This window comes from Rhodamnia argentea, chromosome 1 (assembly GCF_020921035.1).
Source record: "Rhodamnia argentea isolate NSW1041297 chromosome 1, ASM2092103v1, whole genome shotgun sequence".
Lineage (NCBI taxonomy): Eukaryota > Viridiplantae > Streptophyta > Magnoliopsida > Myrtales > Myrtaceae > Rhodamnia > Rhodamnia argentea.
Window position 1 is genome coordinate 35,973,683 of NC_063150.1, and position 26,390 is coordinate 36,000,072.

The 26,390-nt window shown below is 37.3% G+C and overlaps 2 protein-coding genes across 3 annotated transcripts; both read right to left on the reverse strand.

Moving 5' to 3' along the window:
• Nucleotides 1-213: 213 nt before the first annotated feature.
• LOC115726492 (chromatin assembly factor 1 subunit FAS2) lies at nucleotides 214-6,341 on the reverse strand. Of its 2 annotated transcripts, none has more exons than XM_030656388.2 (12): nucleotides 6,064-6,341; nucleotides 5,319-5,427; nucleotides 3,997-4,023; nucleotides 3,821-3,893; nucleotides 2,965-3,068; nucleotides 2,673-2,887; nucleotides 2,493-2,589; nucleotides 2,187-2,259; nucleotides 1,649-1,737; nucleotides 1,422-1,557; nucleotides 727-827; nucleotides 214-637 (listed from the first exon to the last, which is right to left on the reverse strand). In XM_030656388.2, exons 1-12 carry the CDS (start codon nucleotides 6,175-6,177, stop codon nucleotides 444-446), a joined length of 1,332 nt encoding a protein of 443 aa, XP_030512248.2. In that variant the 5' UTR covers nucleotides 6,178-6,341; the 3' UTR covers nucleotides 214-443. The 2 variants fall into 2 exon arrangements, with proteins under 2 accessions (XP_030512248.2, XP_030512247.2); XM_030656387.2 differs by having other exon boundaries at nucleotides 1,422-1,560.
• A 946-nt stretch (nucleotides 6,342-7,287) lies between these two features.
• LOC115726493 (alcohol dehydrogenase 3-like) lies at nucleotides 7,288-10,276 on the reverse strand. The gene is made up of 10 exons (XM_030656389.2): nucleotides 10,076-10,276; nucleotides 9,420-9,556; nucleotides 9,280-9,326; nucleotides 8,861-9,186; nucleotides 8,704-8,786; nucleotides 8,519-8,594; nucleotides 8,169-8,230; nucleotides 7,975-8,070; nucleotides 7,725-7,886; nucleotides 7,288-7,585 (listed from the first exon to the last, which is right to left on the reverse strand). Exons 1-10 carry the CDS (start codon nucleotides 10,110-10,112, stop codon nucleotides 7,469-7,471), a joined length of 1,143 nt encoding a protein of 380 aa, XP_030512249.2. The 5' UTR covers nucleotides 10,113-10,276; the 3' UTR covers nucleotides 7,288-7,468.
• Nucleotides 10,277-26,390: the final 16,114 nt, after the last annotated feature.

Consider the following 26,390-nt stretch of genomic DNA (forward strand, 5'->3'; position numbering starts at 1 on the left):
CAGAGTAACTTGAACAATATTCAAACAAACTGATTGATAAAATCAAATTCAGAAAAAGCAGAGCACATGGTCCAGAATTACAATGAATCGCCACTGTATAACAAGTTGGAATCTGAGGGTGATTTCCTTGTGACCTCTCAGACAGCATTCACATGAAACAGAGAGCAGATAAAACTGATTCCACCTGAAAAAAAAAAAAAAAACTGCTTCCACCTTCAGTAGTGTAATTACTGTATGATCTAAATCTGAAGCTGGTTTATACTAACAAGATAATAGCATGATTCCAATAGGAAGCATGAACATCCTAGAAATGAAACACGATTTTAGCGGTACGGTAACTGAGTAGTAACTTTTTCTCCTTATGCCATTGGAAGCAATGTGGATGTAACATAAGGTAAAAAAACAAAACGTACTTGTACCCAAAAAACATTTACAATTTACGTCTAATCAATTGCCATTGGAGTAATGCGCCTCTTGGCCTGCTTATTTGGGACAGAACAGCTCGTTACAATAGGAGACCCCTCCTTAACATCTCCCTCGTCTGCCTGAGCATTCATGTTTCTATCACTGGTAGTAGATTCAATTGAAACATCCACCTTGTGATCATCAATTTTCTTTTCCTCCGCAATATTCTCCGCTGAAATAGTGAAAAGAATGTCTTAAGCAACCAAGAGAAGCTAATTTAAGATGGATAGATGCAAGCGATGGACATAAAAGTAAACCAACCTGACATGGAGGCACGGGACCCCAACTCATTATTTTCAAATTCCAACAAGGTACAGTAGCCGTCTTGAGAAGAAAGTGCTAGGAAATGGGCATCTAGAGACCTTTCAAGAGCAATTAGTAGCACTTGTTAGTACATACTGTCTACCAACCACAGTGTTTGGAAGCAAATCAGGTTCCTAAGAAGAAAACATAGGATCTAACATCAAGAGGCTAAATCAAGCATTGCCTACGATACTTCAACAAATACTAAGAATGTAGAGAGCTTACATATTGATGTCAAGGTGTCATTTTATTATGATAAAAATTAGAATCCATTATGAATTAGATAGAAGCAGGAATTTGGTGCCAATCCAAAGGTAATTCCTAAATTTCACTGCTCAACAAATACACTAAGTCCAGAGAGTAATAAAATCCTTTACAGAGCTGTTTGAGAATTTAAATGTAGATATTGAAATGAAGGAATGCAGGATAATTCTCTGTTGTGGCAACGGAACTTAGCCCAATGCGTCTAAGTAAAAAGTACTACAATCAGAATTAAGGCAACCAATGTTCCAGCACCAAAGTAATCGCAGCACAGAAACAGAGCTAGTGGACACTTGTATCTTGACTTTCAAAGAATAGCTGTACCCACCAGAAAAAAGCTTCTGGTTGGCAGAGTAAACTTTAGCACTATTGAGTAAAATCACCCAACTTACCATGCAATATCAGTTATAGCTGCATAGTGAAGACCAGCCAAAACTGCTATTGGTGGGACACTTTCTGTGTCATAGATGTACAAGGAATTCAAAGTAGCCACGGCAAAAACAATGCGATAAGGGAGCTTGAAAAACCCTGCTGCAAAAGCATCAAAAGTCATCCGACTTAATGCCCCACTTGATCCTTTTCTTTGCTTGGAAACAACATTCTGATCTATGCAACATACCAGAGTTGGATCCTCGAAGATTAAAGACCACAGGACAGAAACGAACTGCAACAACAGGTTTGCTAGCTCCAGGGAGCTGTATAGCAGGTCTGCAAATTAAGAAAAGAAAATCATGCCCTGAGAGTTTCTTTGGTGGACCAATGTAAGGCCAGGCTTAATATTTGTTTGCCGTTGGATGAGAAAGCTTGACAAGAATTAGACGAACTAAAATGTACAAGATTTATAAAGCAAGACAGAAGCTACCCCATGTAATTCCTAGTTCCTATGTTATTCCTTCCTCAAGGTAATATCAGAATCACGAGGGAACCATAATTATAAACCCCACAAAAAAACTATGCAAGCACTTTGATTTGACCATCTCCTAAATGTGATCAATAGTAAACCCCAAGATTACTTTCAAACAGAGCGACTAATATATGATAGTTTAGCTTTAATTATGCTATCTCCAAGCCATTATTACTTTAAGCTCGTTACCACAGATAGTGTACTCAAAACTGAAGAAGTCTTCTTAAAAGACAGATTGCAGTCAGAGTTTTACCTTGACAGACCTCTTCTAGAAAATATATAAGCAGTATTCACAGGTTCTGCTGAAGGCAATAATTTGTAAGAACCTGCAGTAGTGGAGAAGCAACATTGATAGGAGGATGTAGTTTTTGTTGCAAACGACCTTATGTTACGTGACAAATATTGCAAGCTCAAAGAACTTCAGGAAAATATTGCTGAGAATACTACTTTAAGATGGAGCTCATTCACAAAAATAAGAACCGAGAATCATCCATACTAATTTGTCAATAAGGTCGAGAAAGAAAAAGGCAAGTGAAAATGCAGGGAATCATATGAGTACCAGCAGGCACGAGTAAAAAGGATCCATCTGGTGCCCAGGCTAATCTTCGAAAGAATGATGGTAGTGTCTCATCATGAAAGAGATGACTTTTTGCAGACTGTCACAAACCACAAAAGACGTTTAGTATTCCTAAACACCATATTAGATTTAGTCGCATTAGGACATGAGAAAGAACTAAACCCTTGAATCATCTGGTAGCTGGGATTCTGCCTTGGAGATAACATGGTGACAGACATAATTCATCTTCTCTGAACTCTTTCCTTTTATCTGAGGCTTATTAACGTAAATTCGACAGGTCCTATCTGAACTGAGAGAAGCAACATATTTAGCCAATGGATCCCATGCGACCCCCTGAACATAGTGCAAATGAGCATCCAAAATCTGATGAACCGATCCTGAAAAGGAGTAGAATAATCTGTCAATCAATATTCTCAATTATGAAACTGAAAGTTCTTAGTCGGATAGTCCTCACCTTTATTAACATCCCAAATGATGCAAGAATTATCAACTGATCCTGAAATCAGAAATGCACTATCTTTAGACCATTCAAGGTCCAAAATGTCCTTCCGATGAAACCTGGCTCACAAAAAGCGACACATATTAAAACAGGACTTACTCTACAAAGCCTGCCCAACGTCTTGCCAATATGAATCCACACTAGTTAATGAACCAAAATAGCAAATGAAATACAAAATATGTGCATCACTGTATGGGCTGAAACCTACATCCCTACAGCCAGGCAGCAACACAATGAATCTGTTCCACCTGGCCTTAAACTTAGCTTATGCTTCCTCAAATTATACAAATACCAATATTCTTATGTTTATAGTCATGCTCTCGTGTCGTGACAGCCTAAATTAGCTAAGTAACATGGTAACAAAAATATATATACGAAACGGTCTGCAGAGGACAGGACAATTCCCGACACGACATGAGAACACGACTTGAACTCAAAACGAACATAATGGAAGAAATCCGAACCTGGCACGACACGGCCCGACTGAACTCAAACTGACACTAATTGACACATTTTCACTCATTTTTAATGAAAATTTGAATCATCTTTTAAACGACACAAAATGACACGAATAGTTGACACGAACAGAAATTGTTAACCCTTCTTCAATAACACTAGTCAGTTTGAGAGATTTCCTTTCCCAAGTAAACACCACTCGGAGGGACATTAGCTGCTAATTTCCAGAGTCAAGTCATTAACCAACAACTTCCAAGAAGAAAATGCTAAAGATGATTGGCATGATCTGACATTGGACATCAGCAAATTCCTTGAAGAAAGAAGCACAACATTATATCAGAAGATATGGTCGTACGATAATGTCTTGAGAACTTTCCACATCTGACCAGCTTCTCCTACATGCAACTTCCATAAGATCAGCTCTCCTCCTGAAAAACAAGACATGATATCAAACTAATTAGCCTCTTCGTACTACCTAGGGCTCCCAACCTGTACTGGAAAAGTAGCTTGAAACATGAATTGACACCATACCATCAGCACCAGAGGCCAGTAATTCCCCTGCATGACATAGCAGATTATTATTGACTGTGGGAATTCACAGCAGTAAATACAGTAACAAAAGAAGAGCATTTTATTCAAGAATTAGAGAAAACAAAAATGCTTTGAATGATACCTCAAACTGACACCTCTAATAGTTGCACTAGCTCATATTGATAAATTATAATTCAGGGATAGCAAAAATCTCAAAACGGTATCCCAGCGATTCATTTACCATAAACTAATTTTCATTTCACAAAAAAAATCCCAAATTGGTACTCCATGAAATCCATAAAAAATTCTAATCCGATATACATTTACCTCAAGCTAATTTTCGTTTCACAAAAGAACCCAACCAGTATCCCTGACCCAAATATTCTCTCCGTTAGCATTCTGACCAATTTCCTGTTAAAATGCATACATGTTACCACATGTGGCAAACGACTGCAAGACGGATCCTACGTGGAGAACGACAAATTCGACATGAAAAATGCACGTGTTGACAAGTATGCTTTTTAAGGGAGAGTAGATTTCGATCAGGGGTACTAGTTTGAGATCTTTTGTGAGATGGGATTTAATATGGGCTATATGTGTCGTAAGGGTATTAGTTTGGGGTTTTTATGAGACCAAAAATTTGGGGTAAATGTGTCATGAGGTATTAGTTTGGGATTTTTTTGTGAGACGAAAATAAGTTTAAATTAAATGTGTTATGGTTATACCAGTTTGGAAATGACATTTACACTATAATTTTCAGCTCAATTTCGCATCTACAGAATAGGTGAATTTCAACCCGACAAGAATCCTATGCAAGAAGCTGATCACAATGAAGATTGACTACTGTATTTTCACATATGACAGGAGTACGTGAAAACTCAAATCAAAACAATTTATTTCCTTTATCACCACGCAACTACCGATGTTCACATCATGGGTTGTATCTAAAGGTGCACAACCAAAGATAGATAAGACTGAAAAATAAATAAATCCTTTACCTCTAAAAAAATGATTCAGCCAGATCTATACTTAAATTTCTTTATTGATGAACACTTAAGTACTGTCTACTGTCATAAGATTTTGCATTAAGCTCAATTGTCATAGCTTCTATTATCATGAGATAGAGTCTCATTCTCAAGAGATGCAATGCAGGGACACCTATAAGCCTGTCAGTAAGTTGCAAGACGTGGTGGTGTGTATGACTTCTAAATAGGACAGTGGTTGTCTATATCTCAAGAAACGCAGGGGAAGTAGTAGATGAAAAACCTCCTCATATGCTTTAAACACATTGAGCATATTTAACCAGCATCGAGTATTCTTACCTGAGGGAGAAAAGCGCAGGATATTTACTGCAGAGCCGTGGTACGTGAGACTGTTCTGATACACTGCTACAGGACCTTTCTTCTGCTCTTCGCAAACTAAAAGCCAAAGCTAAGAAAACACAGTCACAGCGGAAGTATTCTTCAGGTTAAATGATAAATTAGCAACTCAACTTATCTAAGAACTACATAAGAATCCGAAACTCAAATTTAATATGATGGACCCTTCAACTTTATCCTGGATCCCATAGACACCCTGCTATTTGGAAAATGAGACATCCACTGTATCTAGGGTGGTGACCGAACTTAGCACAATCCAACAAGAACAGTTCCAATGACCATCAGGGAAAAAGTATTAGGCACTTCCAGAAAACATGACGCACTAATTATCACTGAAATCGCATTCATCGGGTAATCTAAAATAAAGGGCTACAAATTCAAACTCCGAAGGCGGACAAAATTACTGTCTTGCGGAACATTAAGAAAGAAGACAGCAATTACGCTCACTATATTCCGAAAAGCACAGACCTGATACAGCGAAGACAAGTAAAATGCCTCGTAAATCAACTTAAGAGCAACAGAAAAAGCTGAAAACAAAGTCGAGATAACAAACGGTAAAAGACGATGGCCAAATTGCAAACTTTGAGCTACAAAATGGCGAAAGCAATTAAGCACAAGAAAAGCATGGAACGAGGAACCACAAAAGAAGAAAGAAAATGGAAGGGGCGAGAGAAACATTGAGGAGCACCTTGATGTCGAAATCGGCGCCGCCGGTGGCGAGGAGGCCGGAAAGGGGGTGGAAATCTAGGGTTAGGACTGGTTTGGTTTCGTGCCAATTGATTTGGACCGTGCCTCCCTTCATTTCCCCCCTACTCCGCTTCTTCTCTCTCTGATATTGAAGCGTTTTCCTTCTCTTCTTTTGCTGAGAATGTGTTCGTGGAGTGATCGTTGATGGAGATGAACAGACGCCGGAAATCGACACTCTCTTCGCAAGGAGGAAGAAGCAGAAGCTCAGAGAAAGATAGGGGGAGATGTTGGCTTGGCGCGTCCTCGTTTGATTTGGCGGGAAATTTATTGGGCTAGGCCGGCCCGGCCCAGTCAGTCTCACGTGGATCGTTGAAGTCATCGGGCCGGGCCTATGCAGGTGTGGCCCCTTTGGGAACTTACTGGACTTGAGACACTCCAAAATCCAAAAAAAAAAAAAATAGAAACTTTGCGGAGACCCGTGTTTTTAATAAACAGTCGCCCGACCCTAGTCACTACGACCTCCTAATAACCAGCAAAATATTGATGCTAATAGAAAAAATACTAACAATCCCGATCAAGCAGAATAAGTGGCTCTGATACTTTATTCACAGCAAATCGGATTTTCGTCGACACATAATCAAAGGCTCTATGGGTGCTCAAAGACGTAAAACAATTACTCCCCGAAGTGACGGGTTATTTGGTGAGTTCCTTAGAGAGAGTTGTCTCGTATCTCTAGGTATTCTCCACCTACCCTTGTGTCGATTTCGGGTGTATTGTACCCTTTTGTTGAAGGTCTTTAGTCATTGCTTGAAATAATTTTATCTACACCATCTCCGGTTAGGATGGATCTAAACCAGGCTTTACACATTTGGTATAACAACTGCGCATTGTTTTTCTTCGAACTTATTAGGACGTGCGCTTGGAGCAATAGTCAATTAACTTAATAAAAGAATATGACAATTGTCAATACACCGGACTGTTCGAAAGTCTGGTATCAAGAGCTTAATTGTCGGTTCTGTAAACTGAAATGTTCCTCAAACAGCACGTACGTTTAACCGGTGCTCTAAGAGCGCTCGTCAACAAGAACCGTTTTCACCGGTCCTTTTGGAATGCTCCGGGAAACTCGGACCCCGGACGTGAATCAAGATAGGTTATCAAACGGTGATGTGGTTTCATATCTAGCTTCGGAGTTCTCATGCACCAGAAATACAGTGACAATCTGGACTAGCATCTTTGTTTGAAACTCCATTCATAGTTAAACGTAGTAACCACGGTACAAACATGCGGGAAAAGAAAGGAGACCCTTTGAGCCCTCAACATCCTATGTTTCGACTTTTATTGGCACTTGTACATTCAGGGACCTGATCGAACGTATAGGACAGACTCGATCAGCGGCTGAGGCTCCTCTATCCATCCATGCGGATGATGCAGCGGAGTGACTCTCCCTTGAGCATGTAGTCGAAAGCCTTGTTGATCTCGGAGAGACAAACTTCGTGTGTGATGAACTTCTCCAGCTCGAGCTCCTGCAGAAATAAGACAAGCCGGGATCCAAATCAACATCATCAAGTTTGTTAAAGTTTCGAAGTAGATTAGGCTACTGTATCTTCCCCTAACCGAATGGATACTAGCCACGTTTAAGATGACACCGTTTTGCTCACTTACCTTCCTCATGTACATCTCGACAACATCTGGAAGATCGGAGCGTGGCTTGTAGTTGCCGAAGAAGGTGCCCTTGAGTGTCTTCTCATTCAGGAAATTCATTGGATGAGTCTTGAATGCGTCATCTTTGTTCGGCACTCCCACGAGTACTGCCACACCCCATCCCTGCAAACAGAGGAACATGAATATTTCCATCAGTGACTTTGCGAAATCACTCATATCACATCAGTCAGCAAAATTCATTGGAGATTACATCGTGAACACATTCGAAAGCAGAAATCATGGCATTGATGCTTCCTGTGCACTCAACACTTCGGTCGACTCCCCCGTCAGTCATTTCAGCAAGAACCTGAGGATGATGGAATCATACTATCAGAAACCGATGCTAAAGTTTCTACTTGAGTTTTTTTTTTTCAGTTTTCCAGCTTAACATACTGGTTTACTAACCTCCTGAACTGGCTTATGATGATCTTTTGGGTTCACAAACTCGGTAATGCCAAATTTCTTGGCTGTTCAGATTAAGAAATTGACTGTCAGCAGAAGGTTAGAAGGAATCGCAAATTCATTTGGAAGAAAATATTAAACTATACTCAAGTAGAGCGGATCAAAATGCCTACAGTGTAAACAAAAGAAACTAGCGAAAGCTTGATGATGAGGCAACCTTATTGTTCCTTTTCAGTACTCGAAACTCATGACACGACCTTTTTTTTTTCTTGAATGCTGTTAAGTAACTTCCATAGGGACCACGTCAAATGAAACACCGGACCAAGTATTAATCTTGCTAGAATTGTACTCACCCTCGTCAAACCTTTTCGGATTGAGATCGACACCAATTATCCTTGAAGCTCCAGCAATTCTGGCACCTTCAGCCGCCTGATAAAAAATCACCAGGAGCAGTCTTTTCAGATCAACAAGAAAGCACAAGCAGTCGTCGGTACAAAAATAACATTAACATGTTAAGGAGAGAATTGCAGAAACTCACAGCAAGGCCAACAGCACCTAGTCCAAATATAGCAACACTGGAACCCTTCGGAGGTTTCGCAACATTCAAGGTGGCCCCAAGACCTGCATTGCAACTCAGATTAGCAAGACCAATTTGACAAATGAAAAGGTCAAAAAACACCATTTCAATTACGCACCAGTAGAGATTCCACAGCTGAGAATGCAAACTTTGTCCAGGGGAGCAGCAGGATTTATCTTGGCTAGGCAACCGACATGAACGACGGTGTACTCGCTGAAAGTTGATGTCCCAACGAAATGGTAAATGGGTTTTCCATTTATCGAGAATCTAGATTTGCCATCGTTCAGCATCACTCCTCTGTCCGTGTTTATCCTGAGCAGGTCACACATGTTGCTCTCCTCAGATTTACAATGCCGACACTCCTTGCACTCCCCTGTGAACACTGGAAGCACATGATCACCGGGTTTGAGCTCTGTCACACCCTCACCAACGCTTTCGACAATCCTAAGATAAAAGAAGATCGCAATTTCTAAGCACCAATGAAGGAAAGAATAAAACTGAGGCCGATTAAAATTCAAATGAAGAAGTAGGCCATACCCTGCTGCTTCGTGACCAAATATGCGAGGGAAAACTGGGGTTTGTCCCTGAAAATCGATGGACCAACCGATCTTATTAACTGCTTTGACAAAAAAAATCTAAGAGGAACATGCAAATCGAAGGAGGGAACATCTATTTACCTTGGCTTCCCAGAAGTATACATCTGTGTGGCAGAGTGCCGTGACGAGGATCTTCACGCGAACCTCCATGGCCTGCGGAGGAGCCACCTCCACTTCTTCTATCACCAGCGGCTTTCCGGCTTCCCATGCCACCGCAGCTAATATCCAAAAACATTCGGTTAATGCAAGTAGACTGCACTGATTGGTTGTTTCGAAGAGAAGGTACAAACTGGGATAAGGCGGGACATCATAGTGGGCAAACTAGCAGAAATGGCTTATTCAATCACAAATTTACCAAAGGGACACAATGGCAGAAACCTGAATTGGGTTACCACCGTATGCAGGTTCTTTCAACTTAAGCTTCGTTTGAAAACAAGAAAGCGGAAATCATCAGAATCATCAGAGACTGTGCGTCCACTCAACACAGGCATAATGGGGACCATTTCTAGCAGACGAATTAGCAACTCAAGCAACGTCATTATATGCAGTGGGCACAATTTAACTAGCAGAACCAACAATTAATCACAAGTCCTAAATCTCAGCTGCATAATCAACCTGATAATCGGAAAAAACACGGACTGAGGAGGATAGAATCACTAGGGAAGTTCCAGAAAACCATAAATTAGACAACCGCAAAGCATGAAATGCTGAGGCTTTAACATGGCAGAAGCTCGCACCTTTGCAATGAATGACTTTCCCGACAGTGCTCGACATAGTTGTATGAACTCCGCGGCTTCTTTCGACTTGAGCAATGAAAAAGATGATTTCTTTTTCTGGATGTGAAGAGAATGGGGTGATGGGTGATGGTATTTGTAGCCCGCGAGGCGAAGAGAAGACTCATGGTGAAGCACCAATCAACGTCCGAGGAAGAGAGAAAAGAAAGGCGAAACAATGCCCACCCCTGAAACCAGCGTGCTTGGTTTTGAAGACGGTATCTCTAGCCCATGACGCGAAGACGACACTCACGGTTAAGTGCGATAAAGAGGCAAATAAACAACAAAAAGGGCGAAACCACGTCACGGAAAAACCAGTGTGCTGGTTTCCCTTCGTGCACGAGGATGCTCCGCTGACTTCTTACGGGGCGCCTCTTGTATTCTGGGTCGTTCCCAGTTTCTGGTTTTTGGGACGCGTTGACCTTCACAGCTCAGAATCTCGGGAGGCTTTTCCCTTTCCTTGGCTTTATTCGATGGTTCAACAATCCGCTCCAGCCAACTTTGGAGCGCAGCGGTATCTGTCTCCTGTTTGCGTTTTTTTTTCATTTTATGTAAAGAAACTGTGGACTTGTGTATAGAAATCAATTGTTGAAAGCACAGCGGCTAGGACAAGGGCTACGGCACCCGGCATGATTCTATACTTCGCTCATCTGCTCATATTTTGGCTCGTGTCTTATACAGCCTTTATTCGTGATTGTTGTTCCGTGCTTTATGAGTTTTGGGTTTGATTATGTGAGTAGTTTTTGTCACGACGAAGAAACAAGAGAGCGATCGTAGAAAAGATTATGATCGCTCAGGACAACAATGTTATTTTAGATAGGAAAAAAGCTACCAAAAATCCTAAACTATATCAACCGTGACACATTTATCCTAAATTTATTTTTATGATACCAAAAATTGCAAACCGTTATCCATGTGACACATTTACCCTAAATCGATACCAGTATGACACATTTACCCCAAACTTTTTTTTGTGACACTAAAAATTCTAAATTTATATCCGTGTGACACATTTATCTCAATATTGTCACATGCTTATAAGTTTGGGATTTTTTTTATCACAAAAAGATAATTAAAGGTAAATGTGTCACATTGATATAAGTTTGGGATTTTTTGTGTCATAAAAAAATATTTGAGGTAAATGTGTCACACGTATATAAGTTTGGAGTTTTTAGTGTCATAAAAAAATAATTATGGTAAATGTGTCCTGGTAGACATAGTTTAGAATTTTTTGTGGTGTTTTTCCCTTTTGGATATGTGTTTTTCTATACGTACGTAATGGCCAACGTGGGGAGTATCTTTTTTGTTTAGGGAGATATCATTCTTAACTTTAATATTAGTTATATCATCTAGAATTTGACCTTCACTTGGTTATTGAACATGGCCCTATTATTGTGAATGACTCTATTATTTGTTGGGATAAGTTGTGATCTTAACATCTAATGTTAGCCTTAACTTCTATAGTTTGGAATTTGACTTTTATTTTGTAAGTGACTTTCACTTATTGCAAATGAATATACATCGAGCACCTCTATTATTTATGTACCCATAATTATTTACATTCAAATTTATCTGGTTATAGTAAAGTCCATATAGTAAATCAAATGTTGAAGTGGTCTTTAAATCCAAGCTTCTAACTTCTGTTACATCATACGATACTTGAGTCGAAAATGGATTCCGCTAGCATGATCATATAACAATATCATGGTGGAATGTCAAGCGTACGATTAGAAGTAGGTCCTGCCATGATTTCTATTTCTTTTTTCCATTCATAACAAGTACGGTTGAGATTTTACCCTAATATTGTTAGTCTGTCAGCCTCTCAAATCCCGTCTATAATTTTTTTTTGTTTTCGGGGGGAAGCCCCGAAACACACAATTAAGAATAAATTTATCTGTGTGAATCTGATCCCATGTATACTAAATTGAATTGCTTAATCGCCGATTGGAACCTTTATAAACGGTCAGCGTAGCAGTTGGTAAAAGTTGCAACTTGAGAGCCACCTTGATCCCCCAATTGGCCACTTGAAATTGAAACTCCCTCATCTAATTATAAAAGAACTGTTTCAGTTGCTTGTAACGCATACCGACCACATTAATTGTTTTTTCTTTATATCTTATCATTTTTCTATTGAATTATAGGCTATTATTTAACTTATTTACCAATTCTTATGTTTACTAACTCCTTTTAAGAAATTACCAACCCAAGGTAACTCGGGAGCTTTTCTCCCCTTAGATTGGATTGGGTTGCTAACTTCCATTTGAGTCCATTTGACTTTTTCTAATTCGCCAAATTTTCTTGACAAATTGTTATTTGCATTTCTTACCAACGCCTTGAATTTATTAACTTTTTAGAAATTATCATTCTCGATTAGATTGACTTACCCAATTTTTTTTCCAATTAAATTACTCATTTATTTTGAGTAAGCAACTCTCATATGAGTTACTCACCAAGTTTATTTTTCTTTTAATTACCAAATTTTCTCATCTTTTACCACCCTTTATTTATTTTTCTTAAATATGCGTTAAATTTACTGACTGCTATGTGAGCTTACTGACTTTATTATAAGTGATTATTCAACTTCTCTCCAATTAAATTATCAACGAGTTCTGAATTATCAACTCTCATTTGAATTAGATATTAACCATTATTTGGTATTTTTCATTGACCAAATTTTCTATTGGGTGGCAAATAAAAGTAGTAACCATATTAAAAAGTTGGTAATTTTGTTTGTGAAATAAAGCCAAATAAGCGTTGGTTAGTAACTTGAATGAGACTTGATCACTTAAAATTATCTAATAACTTATATCGGAAAAATGTTTGTATGTACAAAAAAAAAAAGGTTTGTAACTTCATAAAACATAATATAGGTATAAGGCGTTGATCAAATAAAGTTACCAAAAGATAAGAGAATTTTCTTTATATTTCAATGATAATAGAATTTGGTAATTAAAAAATATTGAAAACTAACTCTTATAAGAGTTGCTATCCACAGCTAATTAGTAATTTAATCAACGAAAAGTTGAGAATCGTTTTAATTGAGGCTGGTGATTTTCAACAAGAGTTGGTAAATTAAAAAGTTGCTAAGCGTGGTAAATAAAAGTGCTAACTAGTGAATATAGGAAAAAAGGTAAATAAACAAACGAAAATAACTTCCTTACAAAAAAAAAAAAAAACAAACGAAAATAATTTCAATTAAAATTGGTAACTCAAAAGGTATCCGTAACTTAGCCAAAGAAAAGTTGGTAAGCCACGCAAATATATCTTGATGATTTCATATAAAATTAAGCCGTTGGTAAATGATAAGAGAAACCTTTTATTGTTGCAGATAAGATATGTTGATATAGAAAAAGAATCAATCTTGCTAATAAACTCAAATAAGAGTTGGTTACGTAGAATTAGTTACTTATTTAATTAGAGAAAAGTTAGTTCACTTTGTAAATTGGCAAAAAGTTAGTAAATTGCTCAATAAAGTTTGGTGAAGTTGAGTTGGTAAATTCAAGGTGTGGGTAAAAAAAAAAACATAATTAAAAGTCGGTAATTTGCATGCTGTCAAAATGAGTTGGTAATTCCGTAAAAGCATCGGTAAATTGCAATAAAATACTGCGAATTTTTTTACTCTTACCAGTTTCTTCACTATCACCATAAAAAGTCTGATTTTTTGGGAAACGGAATACTTCTTGATAAGTTTTTTATAACTGAAATCTTGTAGCTTGTTGAGATATGTGAAAAATGAGTTTGCATTATAGTCAAGTCGCTGTGTTCAGAATTTTCGAGGGTGTTATAGAGGGACGAACCATACATCTTTGACATGTAATTTGCCCAGAAGTTTCAAAGCCAAAAGTTCATGATCTTGACTGAAATCATGAGCAGTCATGTTCATATCATTAAAAGGATGCCATTATAATTTTGATGATCATGAAATACTATGGCAAAGCTAAACATATCAACTGAAGAGATAGCTCAATGACTTCTGCAACTGTGTTAACAGTATCATTTGTTCATGTACAGAGGAAGAAAACCAAGGCGTAAGCGTAAGGCATGAGAGAAAAACAGGAAAGAAAAGGAACGTTCTTCTGCATTCTGTATTGGCACTCTGACATTGCGAAATCCGACAGCAGATCAGGGGCACACTATGCGTCCATCCGGATAATGCACCGGAGAGATTCGCGTCGGAGCATGAACTCGAAGGCCTTGTTGATTTCCGACAAGCGCACCTCATGAGTGATGAATTTCTCCAGTTCAAGCTCCTGAGGGTGCACGACAGAGGGTTAGATCATATTCAAGTCAAGCAACTGGAACCTCGAAATGACTCTGTAAAATTTCAAAATAGTTTTCTCAAAGAATTAATCAAGGATATATCAATAGGCTTTATTTTACTTCCTATTCATGAAAATTCGGGATGCTGCAAATGTTCCATGTCGGGAAAAGTACATGAGAAGTGTCATAACTTTTGTACGGCGTTCACTTGAGTGCCATAACTTTCAAAACGTTCACTTAAGTGCCATAACTTTCAAAAAACGTTCACTTGAGTGCCATGTTGACGTGGACGTCAAAAAGCTGACGTGGCAGCCGGAAAGCTGACGTGGCACGCCGAAAAAGTTGATATAACACTCAAGTGAACAATTTTACTCCAACATAGCAATTAAATGAACGATTTTTGAAAGTTATGACACTCAAGTGAACGCCGTACACAAATTATGACACTCATGGTGTACTTATCCCTTCCATGTCTATCAAATATCAACCCATCTTCATCTAAACCAACATCTTTGACCTCTTCTAGGCCTTGCCTCCACGAGAGCAGGTTTGAATGGTCCTCATGAGGCCCAACAAAGACCATCCATCTCTCTTCACTCAGTCGGCACTCGGTCATCCTCTCTGTTAGGATAGATGGCGCTGCAATGCCCATGACCTCTTGGAGCGGCCGATCGACTTGGTGGATCCTGATCCACGGAACAAGAGCACTCCTCCATCCTGCCTCCTCCTAAGCACCTTCTGATGTAGCTCGCTGCCTAGGGGCACCGTTTTAGTGGTCCGGTGATACCATGGATGTCGCTAATGCGCGAGCTCCTTGTAAACTAGCATTCAACCCCGATTTCCGTCTACCATATGACGCCATTAAAGATGGTCGAGCGTATATTGGATCTTGTAGTTTACGGTACCACTGGTTTTGATTAGGATAAGATAGAAATGGTTAGAAACAAAGATGAAAAGAGGATTAATTTGAATTGTCCACGCACTTGATCTCACGTAGCGTCATTAGTTTTGACGACATGGTGTGGAGATGAGATAATGAGTCCTTCGATTTTGTCCTCATGTTTGATTTTGGAACGGTGACATTTAATGTCTTTTTGACAAAGCATATGATATATAGTCAATATAGATATATGAAATTGGGCCCCATCAAAGATTGCAACGCGAAAATTATCAAAAAAAAATCCTAAATCTATTTTAATTGCCCACTTTAGTCCTTCCGATTAACTTTGGGCGACGGATGTTGACGTGGACACCAACCGGCGCTGCCGATGCTAACGTGGAAATTTTTAATAATATCTAAATAATATTTTAAATTTTGTACAATCTTTTATGATATTTTTCTCTTTGCTTTTTGTTTTTTTTTGGCTTAGGGCGGGTGAGGGTCACCGTCCGACCCTCACCAATGACAAGTGAGGGCTGCAATGACCTCGCCTAGTGCCAAGGGCTTCTCGGCCATCGCCTGTGAGCGATGAGGGTTAACCGGCAACCCTGGCCATTCCTAAGCCGGAAAAAAGAAGAAGTTAAGAAAAGAAAAAAAATTAAGAAAAAAATTCAAAAATTTAATATCATTCAAATTGCCACGTCGGCGTCCGCAGTGCAACATTAGCTCAGGCCGGCTAATGTTGGCCAAAAGGACTAAATTGTACAAATGCAAAATGTTTAAGAATAAATTGGCACAATTGTAATATGTTGAGGAATTTTTTGGTCATTTTTCCAAATTGCAACTCTCCATCTTACAATGACTTTTCCCATTTTTTGGTCGTACATTTGACTTCTGTTCAATCAAATTCCATTGAAATAATTGAATTGCTTTAGAAATTATGGAAAGATACACATGCTGTTGAATTACTAAATAAAAGTATTGATATTCCTAAAATTCATACTAAATACAAGCTGAATAATAGCAAACGGTACAATCTAATAGTCACCTGAAATATATCTATACTACTTATCAAACAAGCTCGATGACGATTTCAATCTCAAAGTTTTACCAAAACAGTTCCGTGAAAAATAAACATATACATGTAGAATATTCTATGACTATAGATGGACAATACGGTAAGTTTGCTTAAAGATGACTTGGCAAATAATGAACGAATCTCTTACTTTTTAAATTTGAGTTCAAAAAAATTGTCGAGTGACACTCTGACACTCTCCGATATGCAACCAACACGTGGTTAGTGCTCCACACATGCTAATAACACGCGAGTTCAACATCCCGACACGCCATTTCTACACCTACGGGATCAATTTTTAAGCATTTTCCATAAATTATGGGTCAAAATGTAAATTGATCAAGAATATATATACTTAAATCATATACCTAGCCATCCCAAAATAAATAAATCCAATCAGACAAAAAAAAAAAAAAACCTACTCATTGGTGATATTTTTTTCTATAAACATGATAATTTGTCATGTATTTATAAAAATATACAATTAGTATACAATGCGCCTCAACATGTCAGAATTCTCTATTTTTTTTTTTTAGAAATGAAGTATATGCGTATCATGTCGTGTTCCGTCGCGTTTTGGTATCGGTGTCACTCGACATTTTGAATCATATTCATATAATGGATTAAAATCTTAATATATTTTATATTTTGCACTAATTTAATTTTTTTGTGATAAGTGCAGTAGAAGTCCTAAAACTTGTCGTAAAAGTCCAATTGAACCCTAAAATTTTTTCAAAAAGTACAATCACGTCCTAAAATTTGTCAGATTGGTGCAATCAAGCCCTCTTTTGAAGTCCGTCAAACAATGTTGACGTGGTATTTATTTTTTTTTTTTTGCTCTCCTATGTGGCGTCTTGCACGGCATTAAGGTTTACGACGTCATTTTGATCAGAATCTTAATTTTTTAGCCTAAAATTTAGTTAAATTAGATTAAAAATAATAAGCAAAAATTTTATGAAAAAAAAAAATATATACAGACAGCTGGCATTGTAGGCACCTAGGCAAAGGCCTCCTGGCCCTCATAAGAATCGGGAGAGGGCCATGACCCTCTCCTAGATTTGGGCAAGGGTCGCCGGCCATCCCCCGATGCCCCATCGATGATGGGGCAGCAGCCACATGAGGAAAAGGGCCTGGCCCTCCATCCGCCAATGATCTCTCTCTCTCTCTCTCTCTCTCTCTCTCTCTCTCTCTCTCTCTCTCTAAGCTTTTAGTCTTTTTTTAGTTTGTCTTTAAAAAAATTAGAATTTTAACCTAATTTAATTAACAATTTGGTGTAAAAATTAGGATTTGGATCAAAACGATGTTGTTTTAGTGCTTTAGTTGACCTTAATACCTAGGACGCCCGTGCGAGAGAGAATAACAAAGAAAATGTTAGGTCAGGATTTTTTGTTAGTCAAATTGGACGGAATTAACGAAATGACTTAATTGCATCAATTTGACAAGTTTTAGGACTTGATTGCTTTTTATGAAAGTTTTAGGACTCAATTACATTTTTACGATAAGTTTTAGGACTTCTGCTGCACTTGTCCCGTTATTGTTTGTTGTTTCTCTTTATGTGTGTGCTAAATGAGAAAGAGATGACAAGAAAAATATGCATGTGAAAGAAAATGTTTTAGGAGAAATGCAATTTTTTTTTACCAGGGAAGAAGATTAACAGCTAGAAGTAGTCGTTATTTGTTGTTTTACTTTATTTTAATGTTTTAAAGAAAGAAGGTTAACGACTATTGAAGATGGTCCAAAGAGAACATGATGAAAATGTCTTCTACTTATTTACCGAGCCCGAAATATTTTTCAACCTCAATAGTCCAAGGTTTTATCAAGATTTCCATAAACGTACAACCATGCATTATAAAATGGCCGACGTACCAGAATCATATTGTTACGTGACAAGAAATACGGAAAGTGTTGATAACAGTTAAAAAAATTAAAGGGATATATTCACTAAAGATCATAAAACTTGTCACGAAAGTGTAATTGAGTCATAGAACTTGCAGAAAATGTAATCGAGTTATTCCATTAACTTCGTCCAATTTAGCTAACGGAAAATACTGATGTGACTTTTTTCTATTATTTTCTCTATCCTACGTTGTGATGATGTGGCTAAAACGACGTCGTTTTGGTCTGAATATAATTTGTAACATAATTTATATTTAAATTAAATTAAAAAAAAGATAAAATTGAAATAAATCAAAATCAAAATCAACAGTGAAGGTTGGCCGAGGCCCGGCAACCTTGCGAACCAATGGCAAGGGCTGCCACATTGCTGGGGTGGGGCCGGGCTAGGGCCGTCGTATTGCTAGGGTGGGGCTGGGCAGCAACCCTACCAGGGCGGTCCTTAGCCCAATTTCGACGAGGATCGATGACCCTCGCCCAATCTGAGCAATGGCTTGCGGGTCATCCGGGGCGGTCAGCCAAGGTCACCAACCACCGGCCTAAGCTCGGCGATGCCTGCCGACCCTCGCCCCACCATCGCTAACCCTTCCGGCGATGGCGGCGGCGCGGCAAGGGCGCTAAAGAACCTCTCTGGTTTTGCTCCTTTTTTTTTTGTAATTTAATTTAGTCCATATTTTTATTAAAAATCAAATTTGAATCACATCGTTTTGGACTTATTTTTCTTGTTTTAGCCACATTAGCGCTACGTAAGAAAGAAAAAATAGTAAAGAAAGTAACACCGGTATTTTTCGTTAGTAAAATTGAATGGGATTAACGAAAGGATTCAATCACACCAATTTAATATGTTTTAGGACTCGATAGTACTTTCTAAAAGTTTGAGGACTTCAGTAAACATATCCCAAAAATAAACGAAGCATGACCGGTGAACTTACACGTTACTTAGACATCATGTGAAACGTTTTTCTTTTACTAATCTTTTTAAACGCTTATGAACAATTGAGTCGTCCGAAAAGGCTCTCTCTCTCTTTCGATCGACCGACCATACATTATATTTGATAAAAAATTATACATTATAAAATAATAATAATAATTCAAAAAATAAAAGAAAAAAATTGAATGAGAAATTGACTCACGTCACGAGGAATTGAGCTAATGGTATGCGAAGGACCCTGTGGGAAATAATTTGCTCGAAATGACGTCAATGCTCCAATCAGAAGCAATGGTGGAGGAAGTTGAATCCCCCCGAACTTGGGAGCAATGAGATTATCTCATGAAGAAATTTGCTTAAATTCTTCGTTTGTTTCACGAAAAATAAATCATTTTTAGAAAATATTTTCCGAGAAATCAATTTTCAGGAAAATGATTATATTTTCCGGTGTTTGGCTGAAATATGAAAAAGATCCAGAAAATATTTTCCGTCGTTTAGTATGTAATATTGGATTTGATTTTTCTCCATACACTCCTTTCAATAATTTATTTTTTTTATCCTTATCTTTATTTTTTTAATTATGTATCTGTTACCTTTTTCCTTTTGTCTCTTTTCTATTTTTATTTTTTTTATTTCTGTTCTTTTCCTTCCGGTTCGGCTAGTCGCCAGCCACAATAATGGGCACGGGAGAGCTCAAGGCTCGATTAGTCCCTGCGCTCTCGAGCTCGCCCGAGGTCGACAAGCTCCAATCTTGCCACGAGGGCACAACCGAGATTTGATCAAGTGTAAGAGGACCTTCCTCCGCAACTTGTCTCCGTCGATAGCGATGCGGTGGAGCTGGGACGGTGGTGCGAGGTCGTGGCTACGCTAACACAAGCTGTTCAAGCTATTAATTAGGATTATGTTTGAAGTCCAGTCCCGTTTAATGGGTGATGGAAAAATTACTCGTCTCTTATCAAAAGAGAGAGCATGACAAGGGATTATTCAACTACTGACCCACCGCGTCATTCATTCATAATCTATCCCTCACAAAATCGGTCCAATAATCCTCGTCATCATTTATTGATGTGGTATTATATTAACGACAATCGTGCTCGCCAGCTGCTCACTCAAATAATAAGCCAAGCCCGCCTAAGAATGCAAATGACATGCGTCATTCGATTATATTAAACTATAATCGATCTGGCTGGAGTTCCTCGGCCTTGGACGAGCTCAAGCTCATTTGAATCGGCCGAGCCTTGAGCTCGTCGAACCAGGTCATGGCCGATCGTCAGGCTGCCGGATGTTGCCAAGCTCCACGATTGGCGGAGGAAGAAGGAGGAACAAACCGTGCGAGGGGAAGGAGGAAAAAGAAAAAAAATAAAAATAAAAATAAAAATAAGAAAAAAGGAAAGGATAAAATAAAAATAATAAATAATAAAAAAGAAAATGAATGTAAAGGAATTGAGGGAGTAAATATAAGAGAAAATGTTTGTCTCTTCTCAAAAAGAAGAAAAAAATTTCCTTACTTTTGGATAGGGGTGAGCATGGTTCCAAGGTAGAATCGAGACCTAGAACCGGAACCTATAGGGTCCGCTCTGGTTCCAGGTTCCAAGGTATGTAAAGTAGGTTCCGGGTTCCAAAAATTGAGGAACCTGTTCCAACGGGAAGGTTCCAGGTTCCACTACCTAGAACCTGGAACCTGGACCCTAGATTCCGAAATAAATTTTTATATTTTTCTTGGTATACATTTTTGCACAATTATATAATGTTCTATGGCATTCGATGATGAGTATATAATTTGGAGCCAAATAATTTTTTAGGTTTCGGGTTCCAAAAAATGATAAACGTGTTCCAATGGATTGGTTTCAAGTTCTTAATGTAACCTGTACGTAACCTAAAATCACTCACCTCTACTTTCTCTTAAATGTTGTAGCATTCACTCTCATTTTGCTTAACTAAAAATAAAAAAATAAAATAAAATAAAAGAAATTGATAGGTTTTCGAGTACTCTAAAGCCGACCCTAGAACCTGTGACGGGGTAGGTTCCAGGTTCTAAAAAATGAGGAACCTGTTTCGACGAGTAGATTTTAGGTTCTAGATGGAACCTGGAATCGCTCACCCCTACTTTTGGGGGAGTTTTTTCAATGGATGAAAATTATTTTCCTAGATTAACTTATTTTCTGCGAACTAATCGCCTGAAAATCCGGAAGACGATTTTTTGAAAATTATTTTTCGAGAAACAAACGGAGCCATAAAAAATGATTGGTCTCGCTTCCCATTGGGGCCATTGCTGATGTGGCAAATTAAATCTTGGATGTCCGTTTTGATCTGACCCAAAATCCTAGAATACATTTTCTTTTCCAAAAGTCAATGTTTCCCACATTTTTATTCTGGCATTATTTGAGGAGGATGATTGGTAGGGAGGAACTGTTCTCCGTAAGATCTTGTTTTTTTGGGTCAAAAGTCGTTCGGTAAGTTAAGCATTGACCATTTTTAATAATAATTTTTTAAAATTTTTTATTCTAAAGTGAACAATTTATTAATAAACTTTTTATTCTTTTCTTTTCTTTTCTTTTCTTTATTTTTTTCTTTTCCTTTTTTTTTGTCGAACTCTTTTCCTTCTTTACTTGTTCATTTTTGGGCTAATGCCATGAAAAACCCTAAACTGGTACATTTGTAATAAATTTATCCCAAACTAATTTTTTGGCCATAAAAAATCCCTCAATTAGTAAGTATGTGATAAATTTACCACAAACCAGTTTTCTTACCATAAAAAATCCAAATTAGTACATTTGTAATAAATTTACGCCAAACTGGTACACATATAACAAATTTACTCTCCGTTAGTTTTCACAAAATTGAATTAATACTATGAAAAACTCTAAATTAGTACACCTGTGATAAACAGAAAGAAAAAATCTCAAACTAATAAACTCGTCAACTATCATGTGTCATATAACTCAACAATTTGACATTTAAATTTAATGAAAAATAATGAAGAATAAATTTATTACATGTGTACCAGTTTAGAATAAATTTATTATAGGTGTTCCAGTTTGGGATTTTTGTGGTCAAAAAATTAGTTTGAGATAAATTTGTCACGGGGGCTACTAGTTTGGGATAAATTTGTTATTAGTGTACTAATTTAAAATTTTTCATGGTATTAACCCTTCCTTTTTTTTTTCTTTTCTCTTCTTTTTTCCTTTTTCCTCCGTTGGCCATCATTGAATCAGCGTCCACATAGTGAAATGGACTTGGAAAAACGTGAAAAAATTTAAAACTCTAATAGCACAATTATAATATTTAAGACTAAATGGATAAAATGTACAATAAGTCCAGAAATTTTTTAACAATTTTTCAATGCGAAACTCTGGTAGCAACGGTCAAAGAGATTGCCATGGTCGGTCATTTCTACATTTTCTCCTAAAGAAAGATAGATGGTCTCAATTACTTGACCTTATCATCCTTTCTAGGATTAGAGTGGACCGCTTATGGAGTGCATCCGACCCAGTCGCGCGTTTTGAATTCAAACTCGTCCCCTCCCTTTACCTAACCAATAGCAGTGCGTCCCATAGATTCAGAAGAAGTCTTTTATTTTTTTGGTCGAAATTGAAAAGATGTCAAAACACTTAAGGCAGATGTTTACAGCGTAAAAATAATTGTATCTCAAGATTTCATTTGTTTAGTGGAAAATGATTGCTGTGAAAAAAAATTCTTAAAAATAATTACTTTTATCGCTTGAAATAATTAGTCAACGAAAATGATTTTCATTATTTTGCAAAATTCTAAATGTTTTTTTCCACAATAAAAATATTTTTCGTTAATTCATTTTAGTAAGCGATACAAGCAATCAATTTTGAAAAAAAATATTTTTTCAATCATTTATTTTCTACAAGACAAATGGAGTCTACATTAGAACATAATTATCTAGGAGTAAATATCTTCAATTCTACACATGAAATGGCTAGTACAGGACAAACACGACAAAAAAAGGTCAAAACCAATAGCTCTTCATGTATTTGGTGCGATAATTGTCCAAAAAATTCTAAATATATTGTATGGCGGCCAATTCAATCCTAAACATTTTAATTACTGAAAAAAATCACGTGAAACGTAATTTATTTTTTTACCAACATCTTTACAAGCTTATCAACTATTCAGAATTCTATCGTCATGGAAAAAAAATTCCCGTCTTCGGAGCGGAACAATATAATCATCCGGATTACATAATGAAACTATGATACCACACAATCCAGAAAAATGGTGATTTATATTTGGTCCATATACATCTATTGTCTAACCCAACTCATACTTTGTTTTTCTTTCCCATCAATCGTTGGCACCCACATGAATATATGCGAGTTCCTAAAATAAAGGATCCATTTGTTTAAAAGTAAATTGTTTTCGAAAAATTGTTTTCCGGCCTTTCGGTATTTTAATTAATCGATTTACCGAAAATATTTTTCATGAACCGGAAACAACACGCTTAGATTCGGGAAAAATAACTTTCTCTTTTGAAAAAAAAGGAAATCACTTTCTCTAAATTACCAAATAAATTAAACCTCCCAATTTTAGTTGAAAATGTTTTCGTATTGGTTGATACAAATTAAGAAAGGGAGCCACTAGCATAAGCGTCGCTTTGTCATTAAGCATTGTGACTGTTATGCAAGCATTCGCAATTAAAAAAAAGCTATGAGCTATAGTTTCAGAGGAAGAACACTGATTGCTGCAAAAGGGCTCTCTGTCTCTGTCTCTGTCTCTGTCTCTAAGCCATAAATAATAATAACAAAGGACAAAAAAATAAAAGAAAAAATTGACAGAAAAAGTGACTCGCGTGGAATTGAGCAAATGGTGTGCGAATGGCCGTGTGGTAAATTGTTTGATCGAATTGACGTCAGTCCTCCAATCAGAAGCAAGGCAGAAGACGAATCCCCAGAATCCGTGAGCCCCACGATTTATCAAATCAATCAAGTTCGGAAACATAGTCATTGAGTTATTTATGATCCAAGCTCGATGAATTGATTATAAGTTCTATAGTTATTAGTTTACAATAAAGATATACCTTTGTCATATATTCCATATATCACACTAGATAAAAAAAATATAGGTCCACGTGTATGAATTGAAAGGGCTGCATATATAAATTAGGCATTGGTAGGTGACCTAGGGAGAAAATTTAGATAAGAGCACTAATTGGGGTAATAAATAATCTCATTAAGAAAGTTGCTTGAATTGAGATTTGCTTGATTTTATGCCATTTCAACATTAGTTAGTGCCTTGTAATTTTTTTTAAAAGTTGCACTAATTGGGTGATACTTCTCATTATAAGAGTATGAGGTTATTCGTCGCCCCATTCATCGCTACATCCTTGTCACAAGAACATCGCTAGCCACGGGTAAGGGCGTCGCAGCCCTCTTCGCCAACCATCGCCGGCCCCACCTATAAAACAAAATCAAAAGAAAAGAATAATAAATAACTAATTCATGAAAAATATCAAAATAATATTAAAAATTATCCATGCCAACGCCAACCATGCTATGTAGGATGGTCGGCGCCCACGTCAAGGATTTCTGGGCAAAATTTGTGGATTGACTAAATTGGCCAAACGTGAAAAAATTTATGACTCAATCAGGAAAATTAAAAGGTTTAAAACTGAATTGGTGAAATTACGGTAATTTTTTGCACAATTTTTCCGAATGTGGGAGATTGGGGGGAATATTATTTCTCAAACAGGGTTTTAGGTTTTTTGGCTTAGGTTAGGAAGATGGCATCAGTTGCATTAGCTTATCCATTTATTTCGCAAAAAATAAATAATGTAAGAAAATATATTTTTAAATATAATCGCTTGTATTCCTTAAGACAATTAGTCGACGAAAATAATTTTCATCGTCTACAACAATTTCTAAATGTTTGTGGACTGTGAATATATTTTCCGTTCATCCATTTTCATAAGCGATACGTGTGAAGAAATATTCTCGAGGTCATTCATTTTTTTTCGAAAATAAAGGGAGTCTAAATTAGAACATAACTATTTAGGACGATCGCCTGTGTGTGTGTGAGCAGATCGGCGTTCTAATCTTAAGACGCCGAAACCACAGAGTTACAACGGTGGCCACCGGAATCCAATAAACAATTTATATTATGAAAGGAAAAAGCAAACTCAAAATAATAATTTTTATAATTCTCTATTTTTTTTTTTAGAAATGAAGTATATGCGTATCATGTCATGTTCCGTCATGTTTCGGTGTCGGTGCTACTTGGCATTTTGAATCATATTCATATAATGGATTAAAATCTTAATATATTTTCCATTTTGCATTAATTTAATTTTTTTGTGATAAGTGCAGTAGAAGTCCTAAAACTTGTCGTAAAAGTCCAATTGAACCATAAATTTTTTTTAAAAAGTACAATCTCGTCCTAAAATTTGTCAGATTGGTGCAATCAAGCCCTTTTCTCAAGTCCGTCAAACAATGTTGATGCGGTTTTTATTTATTTTTTTACTCTCCTACGTGGCGTCTTACATGGCATTAAGGTTTACAATGTCATTTTGATCATAATCTCAATTTTTTAGCCTAAAATTTAGTTAAATTAGATTAAAAATAATAAGCAAGAATTTTATGAAAAACAAAAAAAAAAATACAGATAGCTGCCATTGTAGGCATCTAGGCAAAGGCCTGCTGGCCCTCGTAAGAATCGGGAGAGGGCCATGACCCTCTCCTAGATTTGGGTGAGGGTCGCCGTCCATCCCCCGATGCCCCATCAGCGATGGGGCAGCAGCCACATGCGGAGAAGGGCCTGGCCCTCCATCCCGATGATCTCTCTCTCTCTCTCTCTCTCTCTCTCTCTCTCTCTCTCTCTCTCTCTCTCTCTCTCTCTGCTTTTAGTCTTTTTTTAGTTTGTCTTTAAAAAAATTAGATTTTAAACCTAATTTAAGTAACATTTTGGTGTAAAAATTAGGATTTTGATCAAAACGGCGTCGTTTTAGTGCTTTAATTGACCTTAATACCTAGGACACCCCTACGAGAGAGAATAACAAAGAAAATGTTAGGTCAGCATTTTTTGTTAGTCAAATTGGATGGAATTAATGGAAGGACTTAATTGCATCAATTTGACAAGTTTTAGGATTTGATTGCTCTTTATGAAAGTTTTAGGACTTAATTACATTTTCGCGATAAGTTTTAGGACTTCTGCTGCACTTATCCCATTATTGTTTGTTGTTTCTCTTTATGTGTGTGCTAAATGAGAAAGAGATGACATGCAA

What these genes read in the sequence shown, in the direction of transcription:
- LOC115726492 (XM_030656387.2), bottom strand. Translation starts at nt 6,177, where the DNA reads ATGAAGGGAGGCACGGTCCAAATCAATTGGCACGAAACCAAACCAGTC. An exon ending in AGCTACCAGATGATTCAAGG is followed by an intron (nt 2,590 to 2,672) that starts GTTTAGTTCTTT and finishes GGTTTGTGACAG; the next exon opens with TCTGCAAAAAGTCATCTCTT. An exon ending in GCTATAACTGATATTGCATG is followed by an intron (nt 828 to 1,421) that starts GTAAGTTGGGTG and finishes TGCTCTTGAAAG; the next exon opens with GTCTCTAGATGCCCATTTCC.
- LOC115726493 (XM_030656389.2), bottom strand. Translation starts at nt 10,112, where the DNA reads ATGTCGAGCACTGTCGGGAAAGTCATTCATTGCAAAG. An exon ending in GAAAGTCATTCATTGCAAAG is followed by an intron (nt 9,557 to 10,075) that starts GTGCGAGCTTCT and finishes TTTGGATATTAG; the next exon opens with CTGCGGTGGCATGGGAAGCC. An exon ending in TCGAGATGTACATGAGGAAG is followed by an intron (nt 7,586 to 7,724) that starts GTAAGTGAGCAA and finishes TTATTTCTGCAG; the next exon opens with GAGCTCGAGCTGGAGAAGTT.